Source organism: Uranotaenia lowii, chromosome 1 (genome assembly GCF_029784155.1).
Source record: "Uranotaenia lowii strain MFRU-FL chromosome 1, ASM2978415v1, whole genome shotgun sequence".
NCBI lineage: Eukaryota > Metazoa > Arthropoda > Insecta > Diptera > Culicidae > Uranotaenia > Uranotaenia lowii.
Genome location: NC_073691.1, coordinates 75039304 through 75062767, shown reverse-complemented (window position 1 = coordinate 75062767; position 23464 = coordinate 75039304). Strand labels below are relative to the sequence as shown.

The 23464-nt window shown below is 39.2% G+C and overlaps 1 protein-coding gene across 10 annotated transcripts in view; it reads right to left on the bottom strand.

Annotated features, from left to right (window-relative positions):
• Nucleotides 1-23464, bottom strand: part of LOC129739173 (disintegrin and metalloproteinase domain-containing protein unc-71) — a 1315240-nt gene that overhangs the window by 2385 nt on the left and 1289391 nt on the right. For 7 of the 10 annotated variants that reach the window (XM_055730592.1, XM_055730589.1, XM_055730590.1 and 4 more), the window contains 2 exons: nt 4374-5121; nt 3885-4304 (listed from right to left, as the gene is read on the bottom strand). In XM_055730592.1, the coding sequence (XP_055586567.1) occupies nt 3885-4304; nt 4374-5121 (1168 nt within the window). The remainder of the gene's footprint in view (nt 1-3884; nt 4305-4373; nt 5122-23464) is intronic. The other 3 variants (XM_055730594.1, XM_055730595.1, XM_055730597.1) reach the window with 1 other exon arrangement.

Below are 23464 nucleotides of genomic sequence, written 5' to 3'. Positions count from 1 at the left end.
AAACCTCGAACCCTGAAGATAAGAGGTCGGCCCTCGAGTCGTTAGAGGAGAGGTCAGGCCTCAAATCTTCAGACAGAGAGGTTTGAGTGGTCAACCCCGAGTCTTTATGATAAGGAGTCGGGTCTCGAGTCGTAAGAGGAAGGATCAGGCCCCTTATCAACAAGAGGAGGGGTACAAGTGGTCACCTCGAGTCATTACGAGGAGAGGTCAGATTTCAAGTCGTTAGAGGAGAGATCGGGCCTTGAATCGTGCACAGGAGAGGTAAACCTCGAGTCAATGCGAGGAGGGGTCGGATCTCAAGTCGTTAGAGGAGAGATCAGGCCTCAAGTCGCGAAGAGGAGAGGTTTGTGTGGGAATCTCGAGTCATTGCGAGGAGATGTCGGTTCTCAAGTCGTTAGAGGAGAGTTCAGGCGTCGAGTCGTAAGGATGAGAGGTTTTGCTGAAAGTGTTCTCGTTAATGAGTATTGCCTCGGAGCGCAATAGCGCGAATAGACCTCCCACTATTGAAGCATAGTGTACTAAAAAGTTCGAGGTGGGAACCAGGTCTGCGGCCCCAGGTGGAGTTTAGGGAGTAGGGGGTATACACGGAGTATATCATGAGTCTTCCCATTGTACCCATGTACCCAGAGTAGTAAACTGGGGGGACGCGGTGGCTCTCCGTGCCTTGGAATACAATCGGTAAACCGGGATTTACCACCTGTGGTTACCAACTAAAAAAAAAAGTCAGCTTGCCGACAGCTTGCGTACCGAGTGCGACAAAACGTGGTGTTGCAAGTAGAGGGAGGGATCGTCACGTGTATCGGGAAGTCGCGAACCCGATATGCGGGGTGATCAAAAATTTTCGCGCGGGTATTGAACCGCTTTGCGCGAGACCTATCAGTGAGTAGTTTCATGAGTCACCGATTGCACCGTTGGACTCAGAGTAGCAGAGTAGCCGTGCCTTGGAATGCAATCCGTAAAAAGGATTTACCAGCTGGGTGATCCAGTACCTAACAAGTAACTTGTGTCCATCGCTGATAAACTTGCGATGAATAAGGCTCCAGGTCCGGATGGAATCCCTCATTCAGTAGTGAAGGTGGTGGTACAGACCATTCCGGATAATTTAAGAATGGTGCTACAAAAGTGTCTCTACGAGGGATCTTCCCCAACCTGTGGAAAACTGTGAAGCTGCTGCTTTAATACAGAAACCGAGAAAATTCCCAAGGCCTCCACCACCCTACAGACCCATTTGCCTGTTGGATACCCTTGGTACATTACTAGAGAAAATTCAGATAGGAGTGTGGACTGTCGAACAGACAGTTCGGTTTTCGAAAAGGGAGATCAACAGTGGACTCCATCCGAATGGTGTAGATTGAATGTGGTGCAGAATGAAATGCATATCAAAATAAGGGGACAAATGTTCGTCGTTAAAAATGCCTTGATTAACTCTAACTGGGAAGCTATTGCCAAAGAGCTTTACAGGATGCGTGTCTACAATACCCTTTGCTGGGTGATTGGAAGTTTCTATGTAAATCGAGTCTTGACCTATGAAACCGAAACCGAGTTACGATCTACTGCCCTAACAGAGGATGGTCCATAGGAATCCATACTCGGACCTGTGCCATGGAGTTAATGTTCAAGCTACCAGCAGGCGCTTAGATAGTCGGACGATATCGTGCTTATGATCACCAATGAAACAATCGAGGAGGCAGAAGACCTTACAACGGTGTCTGTAGAAAGGGTTGGCACCTGGATGGAAGAAGCTTCAGATAGCCCACCACAAAACGAAGTACTACTCGTGGCGGATAAAAGAGTTGTGCCGCACATGAAGATTACTGTTGGAGGACGCTCTAATTTGGACTCATACGTGAGTTGAGGTTCAAATTTTTTCACGTTCTCAGCTACGACCTTGCTGCAAGAGGATGCGGAGAAACTATCCGGGGGTGGTCGTGACGGGATTTGAGGTCGAGTTGTTGCTGTGACGAGTACCAGTTATTATGAAAGCTTCACCTAATCGGCACACGTTTTGAGGTCCCCGGAAAGTTGTTGTTGTCACAAGCGCGAGTTACTTTGGAATCACTCGTATGGTGGTCTTCTGTATCAGGTTGAAGTTGGTAGAAAAGCATTTGAAAGGGTGCGATTTATAAGTGCAAGAGCACACCAAAGTGGAGGCTATACATACATGAATTTAATTTCTTTCTCAACACGTTCGTCGCCATGGGGCCCAATTCGTGTGACGGGTGTATTTCCTGGGGGACCCCGTCACATCAAAAACGTGTGACACTCTTTTACTCATGTTAGCCGCTCACACGTTGCAAATGCAAATATTGGAGTTCTCACTTTTTATTTGCTCGCTCCGAGAATTTTTTTGGGCCCGGCTAGTAAAACTACCGAAATTAGCGTGGCGACGAACGTGTTAAGCGACAAAAACTACACCAATGGGGCGTTATCCGACATTTTATTTGTACCCATCGGAAGAATGCAAGAGAGCGCAAGATTTAGCTCTCAAAAGCGTCAAATCGTTGCCAGCGACAATATTTTCCATTTCTCTCATTGGTCAATATTACTCAATTCCCATCTGATTGTTAGCCATCTGGATACACTGCTGGTTGCAGAGAGAACATGACGACGATTTCCTTATTTGAAGCCCGTGCGGGGGAAAAATCATTTAAAAATTTACAAACATAGCGGACATCCGATTTAAACTGACTTCAGACGACATTTTATACGAACTTTGCACTATGCAGTTGGAATTGCAATTCGCAACGCCATTGTAAACGACTCTAGTTGTCATTTCAGATACGATTTATGTTAGCTCGGGTTCTTGATATGAGTCCTAATGCAACTACAGAAGACAACAGTGCAGCTGGTGGGAACACGGCCCAGAGATTTTTTTTAAAATTTTAGAGCATTCCTAAAGAACTAACTTCACAAGCCGGAAAAGCAGAGGCATTGTCTACACTAGGGTGGGAATTGCTTAAACATACACCCATGATGCTTTTGAAAGTTGAGATCACTGTGTTAAAGACTAAGCTGAGATCAATTATTTGAGGAAAGTTCAATGAAAAAGCTTTCGACGAGGAACAAAAAACGGATTTGAAACCAATACAGCTTAGAAGTACTGTACGATTTGGAAGACTTTTACGTTAGAACTGAGCTAAATACTGACAAACTTGTCACATGAATGGATCTGTTGAAGTATAAAGATACGACCTGGCGCTTTCTAATTTGCCTTCAGTAAGCCTTCAAGAGAGATTCCTTTTCGTCCATGACTAACTTTTCAAAGAATCTAATGTAAAGTCTAGAACTTTTCCTCAAGATCTTTAACCAGGCACTGCGGCGATCTTGTATTTTTTGTATGCAGGGGTAACTTATTTATTCTTCATACTACAGCGTTGATTGGCGTTGTCTTGAACTTCTGATGAACTTTTTGTTTCCCACTACATTCCACAATCGACGATACACAGATACGAAATCACATTCAACTAAATAAATGTCTACAAACTCATTAGCTCTGATATTTGAAAGAACAATAGAGAGAAGTAGATATTTACACAAAGCGCACAGGAGTGCACCGGTATGTGTTTTGTTGTTTGTTTTGGTTGGTTTGATTGGTTTGAATAAAAAGCGTATTCTATGGTTTAGAGATTTTGATATGTTTTGGATCATTCCTTTGCTTGGGGAAAGGTGTTTCAATGGGGAGGTGGGTATTATCTATTGTTTCAACAGGGACTTCTTATGGGGTGCTCTAGTGTCTAGTTCTGTACAGTATACAAAGCGGCATTCGGTTGGTATCAGCCAAACCTACACACACCACTTGATTCGTAGAATGTTTTTGGATTCTTTTCTTTTCTTTAGGAAATGTTGGAAGAATATGTTATGCAATGGGGGGCTTGGACACCTACCTTTCGCTATCGTTGGTGTCGCGCTGATCACTGAGCGCATTTCGGTCGTGTGGGTGCACTATCGAGTGCACCGGATGTGGATCGGCACTTTCGTAGATTCCTTCATCGTCCTGGTGCAGGTGCGTGTGGGACGAATGATGCGAGGAATGGCCCGCGTGTGACGAGTGTCCGTGCGCGTGCCCGTGATGGGTATGGTGGGTAAACGAGTGTGGCGAATGGGGTGAATGCGATTGATGGGCCGGATGGCGACTAGCGGGGTGTCGGTATCGACCTGTGCCGCTGCTTCCGGGTCCACCGCTTCCACCTGGCGGGCCGTACGAGAAGCGCGACTCGTCATCCGATCGGGGCGGTCTACAACGGCTACTGTACGGTGGCAGTATTGTGGCAGTTTTCTGCGATTGAGCTAGCTGTTGGTTTGAGCTAAAATGGTAAGAAGAAAGGTTGGTAAAGTTGATCATTTCTATTATAAACGTTCGAAGCATCACTTACCCATGCGATGATTCACTACAAGCGGCTGAACTATCTACTCTATAGTGGCGGTCGACCTCGGTTTCCGACATGCGAATGTCTTCGGACCCGCTGGGACTCATGTGTCGCGATGAGTGGTGCTCCAGTTGTCGTATTAGGTCTTCTAGATTTCGGATCCTCAAGGGTCCGACCGAGGGCGTATCGTCCTCGTCCTGAGTGTGCTGTTGCTGGCGGTGGTGCAACATTGTCGAGGTATTGCCGGTATCGCTGAGCAGGTGTTGTTGTGGATCGCAAATGTTTTCCTTCGAACCGGTCCGGGAGCTGCTGCTGCGTTTGTACTCCCGCTGCATCGGGTACACGTTCTGGGCCCCGAGCTGCATTTCCGCCACACAGTCCAGCGTTTTGCGGAGCAGCTCCTCACTCATGCTTCCCGACGGGGTGTTGGCGCTACTCCGCGGGACCTGCGCCGCCGATCGACGCAACGCCTCCAGGATATCCTCGTGGTAGCCGTTCATACCCTTGACTCGCTCGACGTCCGACATGACGGGGCCAATTACTGCTGCGCCCAGCTGGCCACCTGATGAAGGAATAGTGGATTCTTGCTGAGCAATCAATTCGAGTTTATCGGATTGTGTGTCGTCTGGCCATTTTTCTTTATTACTATCGCCCAAGACGAGAGCGAATCCGTGTTTTTTAAGTATGCCCTTTTCTGGAAGTTTCGAAATACTGTTTGGGGGTAGATCGATGAACGATACTGTCTCTTCTTCGCCTTCGATACGGAACCGGGGCGGTTTAACGAGTTATTTGTGAGTTCAGGGTGTTCAAACCGACCAAAAAATCGGGAAAAAGAAGAAAGAAAGAGAAAACCAAATTGCGGTTCGAGTTTGAGTAGTTCAACCGGAAACTGGCAAAATTTGATATTCTTATGATAAAAAAGAGGGAGGGCTGGACAGACTGACTGGTTGAGTTGTGGTTGCGAAAGTATTTGATATCGAAATTATATTTGAGCAAACAGGGAGGAGCCAGTGGAATTATGGGAAGGAGTGCAGGGCGGTTGTTGATGCAAGAAAATTGTTCACTGTCCACGTGGAACTTCGACTGACGCAGCTCGACTGTGCGTTGGACCGATTTTTGGGGGTTATATACACATCCTGGCATCGGATTGAACAATCTCGATGAGATTATTTTTGGTGAAACTTTTTTTTTCTGTTTATCAGTGATCTATCATCTATCTACTCCCCAATTTGTCGAACTAAGGTAGACTCTTTGCATGGCAGATGAAATGGTGGTGAAAGCTATTTTGAGAGGAGGTATTCGACATGCATCATGAAAGGAAATCAAGCTTAGGGTTATGCATATAAAATTGTTAGATAGTTAAAGCATGTATGCAAATATGAACAAAACGAAAACGTATGAACTTCAATTACTTGGAACTTATAAATTGGTAAATTTATTATTATTATTTCTTGAATAGCTTCCATCATAAAGTTTTTATGATTTTTTTTATGAAGTTGGAGAAACTCAATGGTTTTGTGATACGATTATTATAGGTATGATAACAATATAGACAAGATTTTCAAATGATTTTTTTTCCGACAAATTTTGAAAACTACTAAAGATCTCCGTTTATAACATCAAATCTAATGTTTTAAATTCGTCTTGGTACATCTTCGTGCCTGAAAATGATCACATTTTCAAAAGTTTTTAGAAATATGAAGTTCAAGTCCTGCCGGTGAACCGTTGTATCTTTTTCGAGACATTTATGATACTTACGGCTGATGTTTTTTCCTCTTCTTTGATATCTCACCCATATTTCTCTTATACTTTCCATCACCTTTGAAAATGTGGTCCGTTTATAAAATAACGTCTGAAAGCTAAACTTTGTTGAAATTTTGACCTCAGAATCAGCTAATCATTGTACTGAGTTGAAAAATATACCAAGATCAGTGTAATCCCAAGCTTTTAAAAGTTCCATAGGTCAATTAAAGTGAAAAATAGAGAAGAACTAAGATACTATTCAATTGTGAATTTTCAATACTCAATATCAACTTGGAAAGATGATTGAATCAGGATTGAATATTTATCGTGATCTATTGTACATTCGATAATTTTTACCATATTTCCAGCCATAGTGTATGAGCTAGAAAGTGGCCTTCAAAAAAACGCAAAATAAAGCTGCCCGGAATGATCAATTTCCAATTCATTCTCAAACTATAAACTATAAAACTATGAAAATTGAGTTGTTTAAAAATCTGATTTTTTTACTATATATAAATACAGGATAAAGAATTGTTAGGAATACCCCACTGGACTGAGTTGATTAGGGATCATATTTGAATTTCTCAAAGTCTAAAAAATCTCGCTTTGGTTTAAAATTCATCCATAATTTTTTGCAGGATTTTTAAGTAACTTTTTATATGTGAATTTGGTCAACTTTTATGATTGTATGGAAAAATTGAATGTTTTGTTCTGAAAAATCAACAAACAGTGTCAAAAAGTGTTACTTTTCGACATTGTTTTGATTTCAAAGGAAAACCTACCAACTGTTATTTATGGTCAAAGAAATTGTCTAATTTACAAATAAACTATTTTGAAAACAATTGTTTTTTTGAATAAAGTTTCCAAAAATAGATTACAGACGCAGTGAGACTCCGTATCACACAAAGTTTGCGTTTTTTTTTCTATCGAAAATGTTGACTGGCCAAGAGAAACAATGATTCGTTTCGCGTCTAGCGGCTTTTACATTAAATACTATCAATCAACATATGCAACAAACTGACAAAGAAAATTATGTTCTCATCCTTCACTCAAAAATTTAATTATAATTCAGATTTTTTTTTAATCAGAACAATTCAGTACATTTTACAGACCATTTTTCATAAGTCAGCACATTTCAAGCATTTTTTTTTTATAAATCAGGATGGCCTTTCGAAAATCAGGACAAATCCTGAATAATCAGAACACCTGGCACCATTGTTGCATAGTTTTTTTTGGCATCGTTTTAGGAATTTGTTGCATGTTTTTAGTTTAGAGGTTAATTGAACATCTCATATTTATTCAGACTTGGTAGGCTGTGGCTGAGTGAGGAGGACAGGTTTTTTCTGTCATCGAAAAATTAAAGAAAAATTCAAATCCCGGAAAATTTACGGAACTAACAAATCAAGTAACGGAAACGGATCTCCCGGAAAGCAAACAATCTCCCCCTCCAGATTGAAGTAGCTGTTTTGCCGAACCATCTATAGATCCTATAGGATTGCCATTTTTGGTGAGCCCGTTCCTTTATTTTACTCTGTTTATACTTTCTATTTATACTTTAGTAAATTTTGCAGTAGAAATCCATTTGAGTAAATTTTTTATTTTAAAAATTTTGATGTCCGTTCGTGATTTAAAATTTAAATACCTGCTGATATGAGTTTTTTTTGGCAAAAACTTAACGTAAGATTTGTAAACGTTTGAGTACATGTCATAAACATGAGGCCGCTTTAAAACACGATAGCTGTTATTTATTTTAATTATCGCTTCGCTTTCAATGTAAGGTTTTGCCTATAACAAATGATAGTTTATTTTCTAGGTTCAATGTGGCCAGCGTATAGGGACTTAAACACTAGAAATTTTTTGTAGATTTTGTGGATAATCACAATTTTGGTGTTGTTTGTAACCAGGTTTTGCTAGGATATTTTTCGTAGATAATCTTCGAATGATGTTTCAGGAAAGCTTCGAATTGTTTAAATCGCATCTTAAAACTGTAAAAGTAGAGGTTTGATGGTATCCTATTTATCTCTTATATCTCGGCGTATCTAAATTTTAATTCAACTGGTAGATAGTTCAAGTAAATAAACTGGGTTGTTATTGAATACAACCGTTTTCTCATGTTTTAAAGCAATATTATTCAGATTTTTCCCATGTGTCCAGATTTTATTAAATATTTCAAATTATCGCGATGAAGAAGACCTTATTTAGTTTTTTTTTACTTAAAATTGTAGCGGGGTTGAAAAAACGATAAAGTTATGCGAAAGTTTGCCATAAGTTAAAAACAGTTTTCTCTGTTACATGAAAAATATACGATTTTTATACAAAAAATGTCGAAAATTTCATTTTTCTTTAAAGTGCTTCAAAATGTTGCAAATAATAGTGATAAATTCTAATATTCAAACGATGCGTTTAAATCCAATCTTTTCTTAGTTAATATGTTAGAAGTGGTTTATAGCTAAATTAGTTTATAGTTGGCGTTTTACACAAACAATAGGAGTACAGGAGAATATTTGGTTTATTTTTTAAGATCACAACACAGTCAAAAGTGTCTCCAGATCATATCCTTTTGCCCACTCTCCCTAACAAAATTATTTGCTAGGATGCAGAGGTGACCTCGGTCCTAAAGCGCAAAGTTATACCTTTCATCCCTTTCTCTATTTTTCCCAACTATCTATTGACTACTAGGACGTGGCCGGCGCCGTTATTGACGATCAAAGAGAGAGCATCAGTTTTGTACAATGAGAATGAGCTACTAATCCCAAGTACCATTCTTTTGACCTTTGTACAAAATTGATGGCCTCGGTCAATCACGGAATAGCAACCATTGGCAATGTGGAACTTGTTCTACTGAGCCACGCCTGCGACTGTGGAGTTCGAAATGCATTAAAGTGATTTTAATAGTAAAGTTGTTGAATGCCGTATAAAAATATGATTTGTTTTAATTAACAAAATAAAAACTTAATATGAAGCATTTTCGAATTTCATAGTTTAAGGTGGATGTGAGTAGTCAACCAAGCTAAGCTAAGCTAAGCTAATTGAACATCTCATATTTATTCATTCGATGTTACCCAGGTGAAATTTAAACTTCATAATCAAAAAAGTTAATTGGAGGAACTTAATTTGAGGTTGAAGTGTATCTTCATTTGAAGTTGAAGAAAAACTATAATTTCCCCAGACAACCATTTGGTGGGTATTTCGAATTTGCAACACAAATATACGTGCAAATATACGTGTAAACATATCGTATATAATGCAGCAAAACCAGTATATTTATACTTATCATTTTGGAGGCCATATAGGTACATTAGCACACATATTCTGGATTTGGATTGAATTGTCGTAATAAAATCATTCAATGTAATAAAATACGATAAAGAACATGCATGGGCCGCACATTGTAGGTGCAGATATACAGATTGTCGTAATAAAATCATGCAATGCATTTAAATACGATAAAGAATAAATATGCATGGGCCACACATTGTATGTGTAGATATATGAATTTAAATAACATTCTATACGATATAATCTGTAAAATTCTAAACATTTAAAAGATTGGCATTCAATTCCAAACCTTTCTAATTATATTTGCATCGAAAAATTCTTATATTACAATTTAATCTACCGGATCTAAATATCCGTGAGAATCATCTTCATTATTGAGCACACTTTACTGTTATTATCAATATAAATTTAAGTTTCGATATGTTGTGAATTTCTTCTCAAATTTATTCTCTCACATAATATTTATTAGGTAATCTCGTATTTTTTCTTTCGTGTCAGATGCCTTTCTATTTAAAGCCTCGCCTTTCTGTTAAGTCTGTCATTTGAACTCACCTTCCGATTTCAAGCTGTCCTTTCAACTCGCTTGATTTCTCAAGAACAACTCAGGCTATCCTTTCAACATGCCTTTCGGTTTCAAGTTGTCCTCCCAATTCACTTCATTTCTCATCAACAACTCAGGCTGTCTTCTCAACTTGCCTTTTGATTTCAAGCTGTCCTCTCAACTCGCTTTCTTTCTCATCATTAACTGAAGCTGTCCCATCTACTCGCCTTTTAATTCCAAGCTCGCTTGATTTCTTATCACTAACTCAGGCTGTCCTCTCAACCTGATTTCAAGCTGTCCTCTCAAATCGCTTGATTAATCATCAACAACATCGATTTCAAGCTGTCCTCTCAACTCGTTTGATTTCCATCAACATCTTAGGCTGTCCTCTCAACTCGTCTTTCGATTAAAGCTGTCCTCTCAACTCGCTTGCTTTCTCATCATTAACTCAGGCTTTCCCATCTACTCGCCTTTTAATTTCAAGCTGTCATCTCAACTCGCTTGATTTCTTGTCACTAACTCAGGCTGTCCTCTCAGACCGCCTTTTGATTTCAAGCTGTCCTCTCAAATCGCTTGATTTATCAGCAACAACATCGATTTCGAGATGTCCTCTCAACTCGCTTGATTTCTTATTAATAATTCAGGCTGTCCTCTCAACTCGCCTTTTGAATTCAAGTTGTCCTTTAAACTCGCTTGATTTCTCATTAATAACTCAGGCTGTCCTCTCAACTCGCCTTTCAAATTCATCCTGTCCTCTCAAGTTGGTTAATTTCTTCTTAATAATTCAGGCTATCCTCTATTTATTTGATATTACATTTAGGCTTTCTTACAAATTTGACTCGCTTAACATCATCGTTTTTTTCCCGAAATACGCTTTTCTCTGTATTCAATTAAATATGTTGTTTAATAATTTACTTAATTTTTTAGCTCGTCAAACGCAAATTATTTTATATTGAGTTTTTCAGGATTGTTTATCTTTTTCGGATCGATTTTTCTGCTTTTTGATTCCGATTTGCAAACTTCGACTATGCGAAAAAGTTAAGGAGAAGAAATCTGTCGAGGTCGCCAAATGTGTGAACTGGTCCTGGGCTCGGAAGCACCGGTGTGTCAACCACAAGACCTTAAACGCCAGAGGAACCGCGCACTACCGCTAGACTCGTTCACTCACGCTCGCTGATTGCTGACTAACAGTGATGCCACATAAAAATCAGTATTTTCAAGCCCGAAAAAATGGATATTCGGTATGGACATTTCAAAAATCGTTATAAATACCAAAATATTTTCCGAAGCTTTCAAAACCAAATATAATGAAAAAATATTGAAAATTCCTTTTTTTTTTTTCAAAGGTCTAATTTAAAATACGGCGATTATAACAATAATTTAGTAAACCAGTTAAAATGTACATTTTAAATAATCATCTAATCTTAAGATCCATGTTAAGCTTTTCCTCTGTATGCAATTATTTATTTTTCCATTTAAATGATCAATTAGTTAATGAAGTTTTTTAATATGCTTTAGTTCAATTATGTTTGCTCAAAATTTTTTTCTAAGTTTTAAACATACAACATGAAGATTTTTTTTGAAAATAATTTTTCTGCCTGAATGAATTTTTTGAAAAATTGGCATTCTGCATTCGATATTTTATTGGAAATTTGGATTTTTTATTGGAAATTTGGTCAAAAATCGGTATGTGTGGCATCGCTGGGAGGTGGTTAAAAAAAGCACGGCTCGAAAAAGAACCACGGTTCGAAATAGAGCCGCGACTCGCCGCTCTTCTCTGGTTAATAAACTGAACGGCAAGAGCGGAGTTTGAAGAGCCGTTCGATTTGATCGAATGAACGGCTCGCCTGCCATTCTCTGCTCGGTTCTTTTTTGAACCGTGGCGCTTTTTCGAATCGTGGTTCTTTTGCGAGCCATGCCGTGGCTCTTTTTTGAACCACCTCCCACCACGGTTCTTTTGGTTCGAAAGAACGAACGAGCGGCTTTTTGCTGTTATCCAGTCTTCAGTTTATGTTGGTTGTTTGTTTATTGATGGAGGGAGCAACCAAGTGCTATTTGAACCAGCTATTTTGGGAAGAACGAACGAACCGTGGCTCCTTCGAACAACGGTTCTTTTGATTCGAAAGATCGGACGGTTCTCCATTCCTGGCTCTTGCATTTTGCAGCGAATAAGTTTTTCAATCAGTGTTGAGCGACGTGTGATGGCTCATTTTTGAACCGCGGTTCTTTTTTTAAGAGCCACGGTTCGTATGATCTTTTTGAAAAATCTTGATTCAAGATTGCTAGTTTTTCTTTTTTTTGCGCTCTTTAGTCAGTCAAATGAAATAATTGATAGCTATTGTTTAAGCTGTTATGTGGACTTCAATCGGAATGTGTGTTTGAGTTTCTTGCGTCATCTTGAAGGATAAAAGTGAAGTGAAGTGAATCTCAACCAGATTATTTTCTCCTAAGTTTTTCCTTCAAGTTGCTAACATTCATTCAATTCATTCCAGTTCATTGATTCCAATTTGAAAACTTCAAAGAAATATTTGATTTTTTAAATTTTAAAAGTCACACACACAGCTGCCATCACAAAAACCTTCTCGAACATGTCGGCTTCCGGATTACAATACAGAGATTAGGGAAATTCATCGAAGCCGTTGTTATTAAGGAACAGAAACACATTTCCTTTTTTCCCGGGTGGTGGCCGGCCCAGGGGAACCATTCCCGGCACAACAGAATGAGAACAAAAGTGTGCTGGCTTGTCCGGATTTGGCTGAGCTACTGCCAACAATGTTTCTCTAGCTTTGATGGATAAACTATAGAGCCCCACCTTGGAGCAGCCGGGACGACGACGATGGTTTTGCCAAAGGAGCCAAAGGAAAAGCTCTTTCCAATCGTTCCGGATCTTCGTTGTGCCTCCACAGCATTCATTGTGTGCAGCCGGTCTGGGCCGAAGATGATTAGGATTCCTCCGGGGGGGACTTATTTCTTGAGAACATGTGCTTTTGAACCGGGATTTGTCACCGGGACTTGACAGGAATGTGAAGCTCTCTGAGTAGGGTCAAGTGGGGTAATTATGAACACGGGGTAATTCCGAACAAGTGCCATACGCGCTGCTGTGGGGGATGAATTAAAACAAAAAGTTCCAAGAGTGGTAGTTTAACATAAAATTGATAGCTATAAGCTTTTTCCGATCTATTTTCAAATCCTTATGATATCATTTCAGAGGTTTTAAAGTCTGCTTCATTTAATATTGGAACAAATTCTTTTGCTCATTGTGGCGCTTCTAGTGGACGGATTTCGAAACTTTTTTCACCCACGTGTCGGGAAATTCATTACCTTTCACCATGTATTTATGTCATAACACCAAACGATAGCATTTTGTAAACAACCGCCATGGAAGCCGAACGGAGAGATCAAATTGTGCACAGTTTTCTTACGAGTACGAGTACGAGAATTTCTTCGAAACAGCAATGAATAATTTTTTAATTTTTTTTTTATGAAAGAGTAAAGAAAATGCTACATTTGTATGAGAAACAAATTATGAATTCGTTAATAAATGACTGAACTACACGCAATTGTTTGTGTTCCAATATTAAATGAAGCAGACTTTACATCCGTCGAACTTGGTCAGCACTTGGTCGTACAGCTTTCGAGCACGGATTCTGGCCACATTGTTCTGCTTCAGCGTCCGATTTGGCTGTTTGCTGGCTCGGAATGACCTTATTCCTTCCCGGAGACGAATTCGTCGCACCGTACTGTGAGCGGCCTGGAACTTATTGGCCAAATCGCGGTCTGAAAGATTGGGATTCCTCTTGACGGCCTTGATGACTTTCCCACGCAGTTTCCGGTCGACAGTTCCACTCCGACGCTTCGAATGCGGCTTCCGAGCCGTTGTCAATGTTTCCTTGTACTGCTTGATAACACGCCATACGGTATTTCTGGGCATTTTAAGCTGTTTAGCTAGCTTCGATGCCGACAACAATGGATTTTCAAGAAAACTGTGCACAATTTGATCTCTCCGTTCGGCTTCCATGGCGGTTGTTTACAAAATGCTATCGTTTGGTGTTATGACATAAATACATGGTGAAAGGTAATGAGTTTTCCGACACGTGGGTGAAAAAAGTTTCCAAATCCGTCCACTAGGAGCGCCACAATGAGCAAAAGAATTTGTTCCAATATTAAATGAAGCAGACTTTAAAAAACCATTACCTCGAGAAACGGAAATCGTTTTCGACAATGTTCAATGTTTTGAATATCTGATCTTAGGAAATCCAGCTGGAATGTTGTTATCACCTGTTTTACATCCAGTTTATGATGCTTTATCTTGATTTTGAAAAATTTTTGAAAAATTTTATTCGCACTGGTGCACAGATGAGTGTTCATATTTACCCCATAGTTTTCGTCCTATGGGGTAATTATGAACACACATTTCCTGACATTTCTTTGGCTTTTTGATGGCCAAATGTTTTATTCATCAACTTAGGAGGCCATTTATTTACTACCCAAGCATTTCCAGACCCCCTTCCCCCTCCTCCCCTTGTAAGAAATTTCTCACATAACCTCCCCCCCCCCTCCCCTTCTGTAAGATCTTAACACAGGACCGTGAAGAAATCTTAGCCAGGAAAAATCAACACTCGGCATTCTATATCTCAGGAACTTACTGGACCAAATTTCATAAATTTCATAATTAAATTAAGTCCGCAATGTGTTAAGTTTTGAATTTTTGAGAAATTGATTTTTTTTCTTCCAAAAACGAGATTCGGATTTAGAAAAAATGCTATGCCAGTTCTTTTAAGTCTTTGAAAAAAATTTTTGCACACAATTTTATCAAAACTTAATAAAACTTCAAGAGTGAAAAAAGTTTATAAAACAGAAATTTTGAAAAAAAAACTAAATCAGCATCTAAACGAGTCTTTATTTTGATTAAAAAAATAGTGGTAAGAACTTGCTTTTTGTTGATAGAAAAAAATGCAGTCAAATGTTTTCTCAGATTTAGTGAGTGGTGCGTACGGATAGTAATACCGAAACCGAAAACCTGTATTCCAGGAATAGTTTTCTAACACCGAATAAAGGTTTTAAGTCCTTCCAAAACCAGTTTTTTTGTATTGATAAATAACAAGGTTATAAACTAGACTTGGAGAAATTTTTTATTATACTAATAAAGTTCACCATTTTTTAACAAAAGGTTTGCTGCTCGAACTTTTATATATTACCGCGTGAAATTTAACATTATTATGAACCTTAAATCTCTGTGGTCAACAGTAAAATATATGAAAAACCACGATAAATTTAATTGATGAATAAGTCCACAAAACAAAGATCAAAAAGATAAACTTTCTTGTATGTTTGGACAACGTGCTGCTATTGAGAGCCTTAGAATTACAGCAAAGAATAATTGTTTATGAGTTACATTCGGATAACAAAGATCCAAAATCTATTTTCTTGCAGTCTTATTTTTATACTTGTTACTTTTTTCAATCTTTATTTGTTCGAATACATTTTTCTAAAACTTAGAACAAAATGAAAATCTTTTGTTTGAAGATTTTTTCTTTCAGTTTGGTGATGAAAACTTCTGCAGTAATAATTTTGTTTTGAGAAAATAGAGCTACTAATGTGAAATTTCGTACAGGTGATAAAAAAAATTAATTAGTGTAAATATTTTTTAAAACAGTCGATCATTGACAAGCCTTGAAAAATATGACTGTTCACTGATCCAAGAAGATTTTAATGGGTGTTTTTGTGAAACAACAATCTTTTAAAAAAAATAGAATTTTCTGTATATGTATATGCTTCAATTTCATGATACTCGTACGTAAGTGAAAAGCATAACCTACGACATTTAGGTGAAAACTTTATGTTTGCTGCGTAGGACATTTAAAACGGATGTAAAAACTATCGAGTAGCCTAACTCGCCTAAAATTTCACACGTATGGAGAGGTTCTATCAAATAAAAATGATCTGCAACGACATAAAGATATGAAAGAAAAAGAAACCAACCAAAACGTAAAAGATGCAACAAAAAATTTAACTACCCCAAAAAAAGATAGAAAAAATCAATACAAAAGAACACTAAATAACTATTTTTGCGTTATTTTACCTCTAAATTTTGATTGCATTTCTTTAACTTATAAAATTTATACATGAATTGAGTTGAGTTTTTATAAAACAATCCATTTTCTTATTACTGCTAATTATTTTCATAATTTGGTGTTGAATTGAGATTTTCTGACACCATATAAATCATATTGGACTAGTCTCGGGGTAAATATGAACAGCGTTCGGGGTAATTATGAACAGGTTTTGGGGTAATTATGAACATAAGATTTTAAGAAAAAAATCACCATACGCTGCTTACTATGGGTAAATGTAACGTATAAATACTGTTACTTTTCAAAAATTTTATACCAAGTCCGTAATCCGTGTTCATAATTACCCCCTAGACAGGGGGGTAAATATGAACAGACGGGGTAATTATGAACAGACGTCTCAAGGACGTGGGTTGCGACCAAGAAAAAAAAGTTGCTCTACAGAATGATGAAGAGCACGGAAACATTCAATATTGGCAGGTTTTCAGAATTTATGATAAGAAATAAACATATGGTGGCTGTGAGTGTGCCAAATGAAGAAATTTTGTTCATAATTACCCCACCTAGCCTTACGTTTGTTGAGGAAATTGGAAAATTAACATTTGTGTGATTGCGATTTGAAATGATGTCGAAATTACTGATATTAACTTATGATAAGTGTTTGTTGACATATGCATATACATCTGTTATCAATCTCACGTCATAAAAATCCAACAACTGTGATAATCTCGCCAGCTTTAGATGAGAGGAGCCAATTCCCCAATAACTTCAATTTATTAAAACCTATCTCCTCGATGAAGTGGTGTAGGGTAACTGGTGCACTTTTCATTCCCTTAGTATCCCTAACTATTCGTTATTCCTCTCCAAAGAATACTAGTATGATGTACCGTCTTTGAGGCGTCTTTCGAAAGCTAAAGCTGAGCTCCCTGTACTGGGCATCATTGTGTTCGTTGGGTGGAAACTCCGTTCGCGGCTTTATTACCGCACTCTTTCATCGGGTGTTATCTTCATTATGGGCCATGTGGTACCGCTTCTCTCTAACTATTCTGTTGTCTACGTAGGACGTACTTCAGGGTGTCTGCTAGTTTTGTGATGGGAAAAGCTGTAGTGTAGAACAACCCAGCTTAAGCGAGATGAAGATCCCCATCCGTAGGCAATTGGGATTAAAGTTATTAAAAACTTCGGCTTTGGGTTTCCATTTCTTGCTTTCGCCTTGTGCTTTCGAAGAGAAGAATGGTTTCTAGAACTATGGGATGAATGGTTCCGATGGAGATGAGCCGAAAGAAAAAAAAAATGAAGAACTTAAACGCTGGCAGGAAGAAGACCTATACACAGCAATAAACGGCTGCCATTCATAAGGATTACCACAACTGGTTGTAATATTTGTGCGGTTGATGGATTTCTCCACAGAGCTAAGGAAAACGAACAAAGATGACGATGCAAAAGACTATTAAATGTTTTTGTTGATATTTATGGCTTCTTGCAATTGCACTATTACATCGCCAATCGCTCCGGGAAAAGTGGAACAAGTTTTTAATATTTCCAAAGTTTTTCTGGCGAAATTTGAAAGGCTTCCACCATCACCGGCAGCTGCGGGAAATGAGTTTTTGAACGAGTTCCGTATCCAATTTGAGGAAAGAAATTGCATTAGTAATGAGATTTTTAATTTCCAAAGATTGAAAGTGTTTTGAACTTTTAAATCAAAAACTCATTTTCATAATTATGAAACGTTTTTTATTTATTCTTTAGGGCAGACAGACGATGAATAAAACAGCTTTGCCTTTTCTGCACCCATTAAGTTCCGTGCAAATTTAGGTGGTTCAAAATTTTGAGATTCATCAAGAAAATGTTTTTTTAAAATAATCCATTGTTGGGAATTGACTCAATGATTCATTGATAATTTTTTTTATGAAAAAATGTGTTTATGGCAAACATAGAGTGATCAGGTGTCAATTCACTGGAGTTCTAACCCATTTGAGTGCTCTAAACCGGAAGATGGCAAAATATTTGGTCCTTCGAGCCGGATTTAAGAGGGGTATGTTAAAATTTGGTAGCTGGTTGGGACGCAATATTGCTCAGAACCAAGGAACAACGCCAATCAAGTAGTCTTTGAAGAGATTCCAAAGCGAGTTGATGAGAATATTTCTTCCTTCTTTCTTATCAATTTTGAGACTTTGAATCAAATATCACTGGGAAATTTACTTCAAACTGTTTAACCAACAGAAACAGACTAGAAAGGGCAATGATCGTAGTGATTGAAACAGGCCCAAACCTGACACTAATACCGACCTGATTTCAACCTGATTTCACCCCAAACAGGTACCATTACAGTTGGACCGTGTGATATCGTGTCAAAACGCGCTATCAATTACTAAGGGGTGATGATCGACGACAGACTCAGCTTCACGAGACATGTCGACTACGTGTGTAAGAGAGCGGTTTTGTTAGAGGAGGATGTCTATTGTTACGACAATAATGACACGATCAGACAATTGGCAGTAGCTGTGGATCAGCTTAGTGAGAGGAAGGTGGACCTATCGTCTGATCTCGCACATCGGGAGCTGGATCGGAAGAAGACACAGTGAAGTTGACTTCCATTTGACGCAATTCCTGACTGGTCATGGACTTCATAAAGTACCATTACCCTTTTGGACACATGGCTTCGCCATATCGCCTAGATTGTGGTGACGAAAAGGAAACATTCGAACACGTGGTGTTTGACTGTCCGAGGTTTGCGGCAGTACGGCAGTTTGTGGGCCCGACGCGACACTAGACAACGGGGTTCAAAGGATGTGTACGGACTCCAACACTTGGTATCCGGGTTCACCCGGATCTCTACTGCCCTGCAGAGCAGCTGGAGTAAACAGCAGTCCGCGAACGGGTGGATGACTTCATCGCTTCATCTGAGTAGTGTTCGTCCGGTCCCTTGATCGAAACTACAAAGATGGGGCATCATTTTTTGCGTAGTGGAGGTCACCGGTGAGACGCGAACGTGTGTAGGATACTCCACCGTCGGGGAGTATCCGAATAGTGCCGCTTCCTTCGGGGGAAACTGCGAGATTAAGACAATACCTTCATCGTTGCGGACCTCGTTGGAAGGAAATAAACCACTGTCGGGGGATACCACGGGTAGAGAGATTCTCGATGCCGGGCGAGCCTCTCGAGTCGGGAAACATCCGAGTCGTAGCGTTCAAAGTCCCGAACAATCCCAACGAACGAAGCTATGCCCTCGCCTCGAGTCTTCAAGAGAAGAGGAAATAATTGTTTTTCTTGAGTCATTACGGGGAGAGGTCAGATCTCGAGTCGTGCAGAGGAGAGGTAGGTGTACGTCATTCTTGAGTCGATGCGAGGAGGGGTCGAATCTCGAGTCGTAAGAGGAGAGATCTGGCCTCGAGTCGCGTAGAGGAAAAGTTTATGTGGGAATCTCGAGTCATTGGGAGGAGATATCGGTTCTGTGAGAGGTATTGCTGAAAGTGGTCTCGTCTATGAGTATTGCCTTGGAGCTCACTAGCTCGAATATACCTCTCACTATTGAAGGATAGTGTGTTGAACAGTTCAAGGTGGGAACTATGTCTGCGGCCCCGTGTGGAGCTTAGGGAGTAGAAGGTATACACGTATTAAATATATTATGAGTCTTCATATTGTCCCCACAGTTCGCAACTCTGGGACGCGGTGGGTCACTCTGCCTTGGGATACAATCCGTAAACCGGGATTTACCACCTGTAGCCAACTTGAAAAGGCCCTAAGTAACTGGCCCAAGTAGCTTCTTCTAGTGAAGATAAGAGAAGTCGCCGAGGCCGAGAACTGAGCTCGGTAGAAATTAAGCAATGGAATCAGGCAGCTTAGATTACAATCTCCAAGCGAGTCCGGAGAATAAAGCGTATCGGAATGAAAAACCAGAGAGCATCTATGATCCTAAGAGGTCAGATTCAAGCAAGGAACGAAGCGATCATTGGGAAAACTAATAAAATAAAATACCAAATTTGCCGAATAAGATAAAAACGTCCAGGAGGTCTTAAACCATCATCCTCGTAAGGGGTGAATACCTAACGATTACAATGCACTGACATAGAAAATTCAGGTTAATCCAGGGCGAGTGAACCTGAAGGCGCTTGTTCATCTTCCAGTGAGCGTATGCGCTTAGAATTATGTAGCTTCTTAATTTAATTCGTGTAGCTACTTAGTCTTGAGTGTGTGGTCAATTTTACCATAAGGGTTGATTTCAACCAAAAAAGCTGGATTAGTCTGGCAAACAAGAACACATGGCAAATTCTGCCATAACAAAAATCAAGACGGAACAACATCGTACAGCGATACCGGATCAATTCACGATTGCCATTAGATTCGTGCCAGCCCAGCCATTGTATCCAAAAGCCGTAGCCCGTTAAGGATAGGACTGTCGTCATTCGGTATCTGCCGATTGAACGTAAGTTAATACTTCGACTCTTTTCAACTATCAGCCAAAGGTAGAGATAAAGATAATAAGATTCAGACCCCACGGATTATAGACCACACCGAGCACAACTACACAAAAGAAAGTTTATAGAAACAAAGAAGCCGAGCCGGAACACATCCAGCCGGATGCAGAAATCGGAGGTGCTCAGGTCGTTGCCATGCTCCCGCTAATGTAGCCAGGTAGAGTTGCCAGACTTCGAGATATCCCCGTGATACAGCTGTGTCGTTCGATACAATTCAAAGTGAGTGGTATTAAATTGTTTGATGGGCGCCCAACGTGGGGTACAAATCCATGACCCTGAGATTTAGAGTTCCAAGGTTTTCGTAATGTAAACCCCGGACGTGTAGACACTATTCACAAAAGAGTGGACCTATATTCGTTAGAGAAGAGTTAAGTCCTTACGTCGTTTAACAAGAATTTCATCGTAGATCTGTGTTGGATCAAGTTGAGAGACCTCAGGTGGACTTAGAGGCGTACCGGGTATACGTGGATTTCCCATAAGTGTACCAACTGTACTCATGGACCAAGAGTTGCAAATTGATTGGTTTGCTTGTGCATGTGTGTTAACTGAATTGAAACATCTCTGTGAGGACTGTATTTGTTTTGGTGCCTTTATAACACACCGAACGCGTCGTAACGTGATGATATCTTATTGTACTCGCATCGTTTTCCTTAGTATCGATTTTGGCGTTTGAATTTTCTACCAGACTTTAACACTAGTATTTTATGGCGATCCTGCCAGGAGCCAAACCAAATCAGCAACAATTAAAATCAAAAAGATTTTTGTTGAAACTTACGGTTACCTATCGGTTCCTCCGGCATCCGGTAGCAGCAGCAGACTTCTGCTGCCACGAGCAGAACCAACACATTGTTTGTTTTGGTTTCTCTTGCGATGTCCAATACGCAATCGAGAACAATGGATCAATAATTACTGGTGAAAGGCGATGATGATAAAGGCGGCACAAATGTTTACATCATCACACGGTTAAGCGAGTCTACTCAAATTGGGTTCGTGGTAACACAACATTGTTGTCAGATATTCTGGGTAAGAGTATCAAAGTACTCATTGAGAAATGAGTACTTTCCCGGTTAGGGAATATGAGAGGTGGAAAGTGACAAATAGCTATCGCTAATGTAATGGGTAGTTGTTTAAGGAATTGGCGAACAAACGTGAAACCTGCGTTTTCAACAATTCTATTTAAAGGAAGTCACTGGGTGCTTGGATTTTGATAAAATGGCGCTCGTTTTCAACGCTTCGTTTTTCTTCTCGGCCAAACTGAAGAAGAAAGAATTTCAGCGACAAGTTACACTCGAAAGATAACACAGTATATTTAAGGTAAATCTATCTCTCGGAAAAGGAATATAGCGATTGTTAATGATAAATGACATAGGCAAACGTTCCGTTTTCGAACGGTTTTGTCGAAACGAAGTTGAAAGTTGAGGACTTTGGTCGAGTTGAGGTCTAAACCAGTTTAGATCTTCGGTCCAGCTTAGACATTCATGCCAGTTTAGGATTTCGGTCCAGACAAGTCAAGTTGCCCAGTTCAGGACTTAGGTCCAGTCAGTCGGGTCTATGTTGCTCATTAAAAGTAAGAAAAATATCATCTATCAAAACCATTCGCAGATCAAAGGTCATTGTGGGAGACTTATGCTGATTTAGATGATGTTTTTGACAAAAACACACATGAGATTTATTTCCGGAACTTATCTTTTAAAGATAAATATTTTTTTCGGAATCACATTCGTCAGCGTAAGCGCTTGTCTGATATATGACTTTGAGGTTTCTAAACATTTTTTTTCGATTTCAGCTTCAAGTTTTATGAAAATGATTAATTTTGATTTCTTGGATATTATCTATCATGCCCAATGATTTCATGACATTTACTCAATAAGTAGTTATTATTAGAGTAATTAATAGTCCTGGCTGGTGCGATAAGCTCTCAGCTAATTCGACCAAAATTCCAACTGAGAATAGGGAACACAAAAAAAAACCTTTTCCCTTTCCAATTATATCATGCAGTAATTTTGCCAGTGGACTTCCAAGCCGGAGAAAATCCACCGTTTTTGTTGATTAATTTATGTTTCCACTCCCAGCTAAGCGTTTTGATGTTGTTCGGGAGCTGCGCTCGCTGTGGTACTTGTAATTATTAAGCTGATTTACCCGACTCTCTTATGCTTGCTTGCAAAAAAGGGAAAAGAAAACACCAGAAAAACTCGGTGGGGATTCAAAATATGGGGTTGCAAATTGCACGGGGCCCAAGAAGAAAAAAAAGGTTTTCCCTAAGGATGAAGGTTTTCCCTAAGAAGAAATCTGATTCATTTTTTGAATAAGCAAATGGGAGCCGATCCTTGAAAGCTCATTTTTGCTCTGTTTGTTTCGAGAGTGGCTTTGCTTACTCTTGTCTTGATGTAACGAATACAACAGAACAGAAAAAAGAACCAGTTAAAATCTAAGGGGTTTTGGGCCGGGAGTATTAGCACTCCGGCTAAATTGAATTTCCGTAGAATTTTCAACTGTAAGATTGTAACATTTTTTTTGTTTGATTTTCGCTTTTCTTGAAAGAGTTTCATTTTCAACGAGAACGGTGAAAGTGAAAACGGAATGTGATTCCTTGAAAAACATAGAAACACGATAATGCCCGCTGGTTCTGACTTTTGTTTTTCAAAGATATTTTAAGTTTTGGTTTTCAAAACAGATTAACGATTTGTTGTTATTATTAGATTTGAGATATCTTTTTTTTAACTAAGCACTATAAGGTACATTTGTGAACGAAATTTTAATCTACTTACATGTTTAAAACAATTTAATGTTCAAAGTTAAATCGTATTCATAGATATAAACTTTAACTTTCGCGATTGTTTATTAATGAATCAAACCGTACGAATGAGAGATTTTTCTCTAGAGTTTTTTTTTTTACCAAACAGAAGATATAACCAACATAATCTATGTTTTATTTTATAGATAGCATGCGTGTTGCTTAGATTTTTTCTAATATATTTTACGATA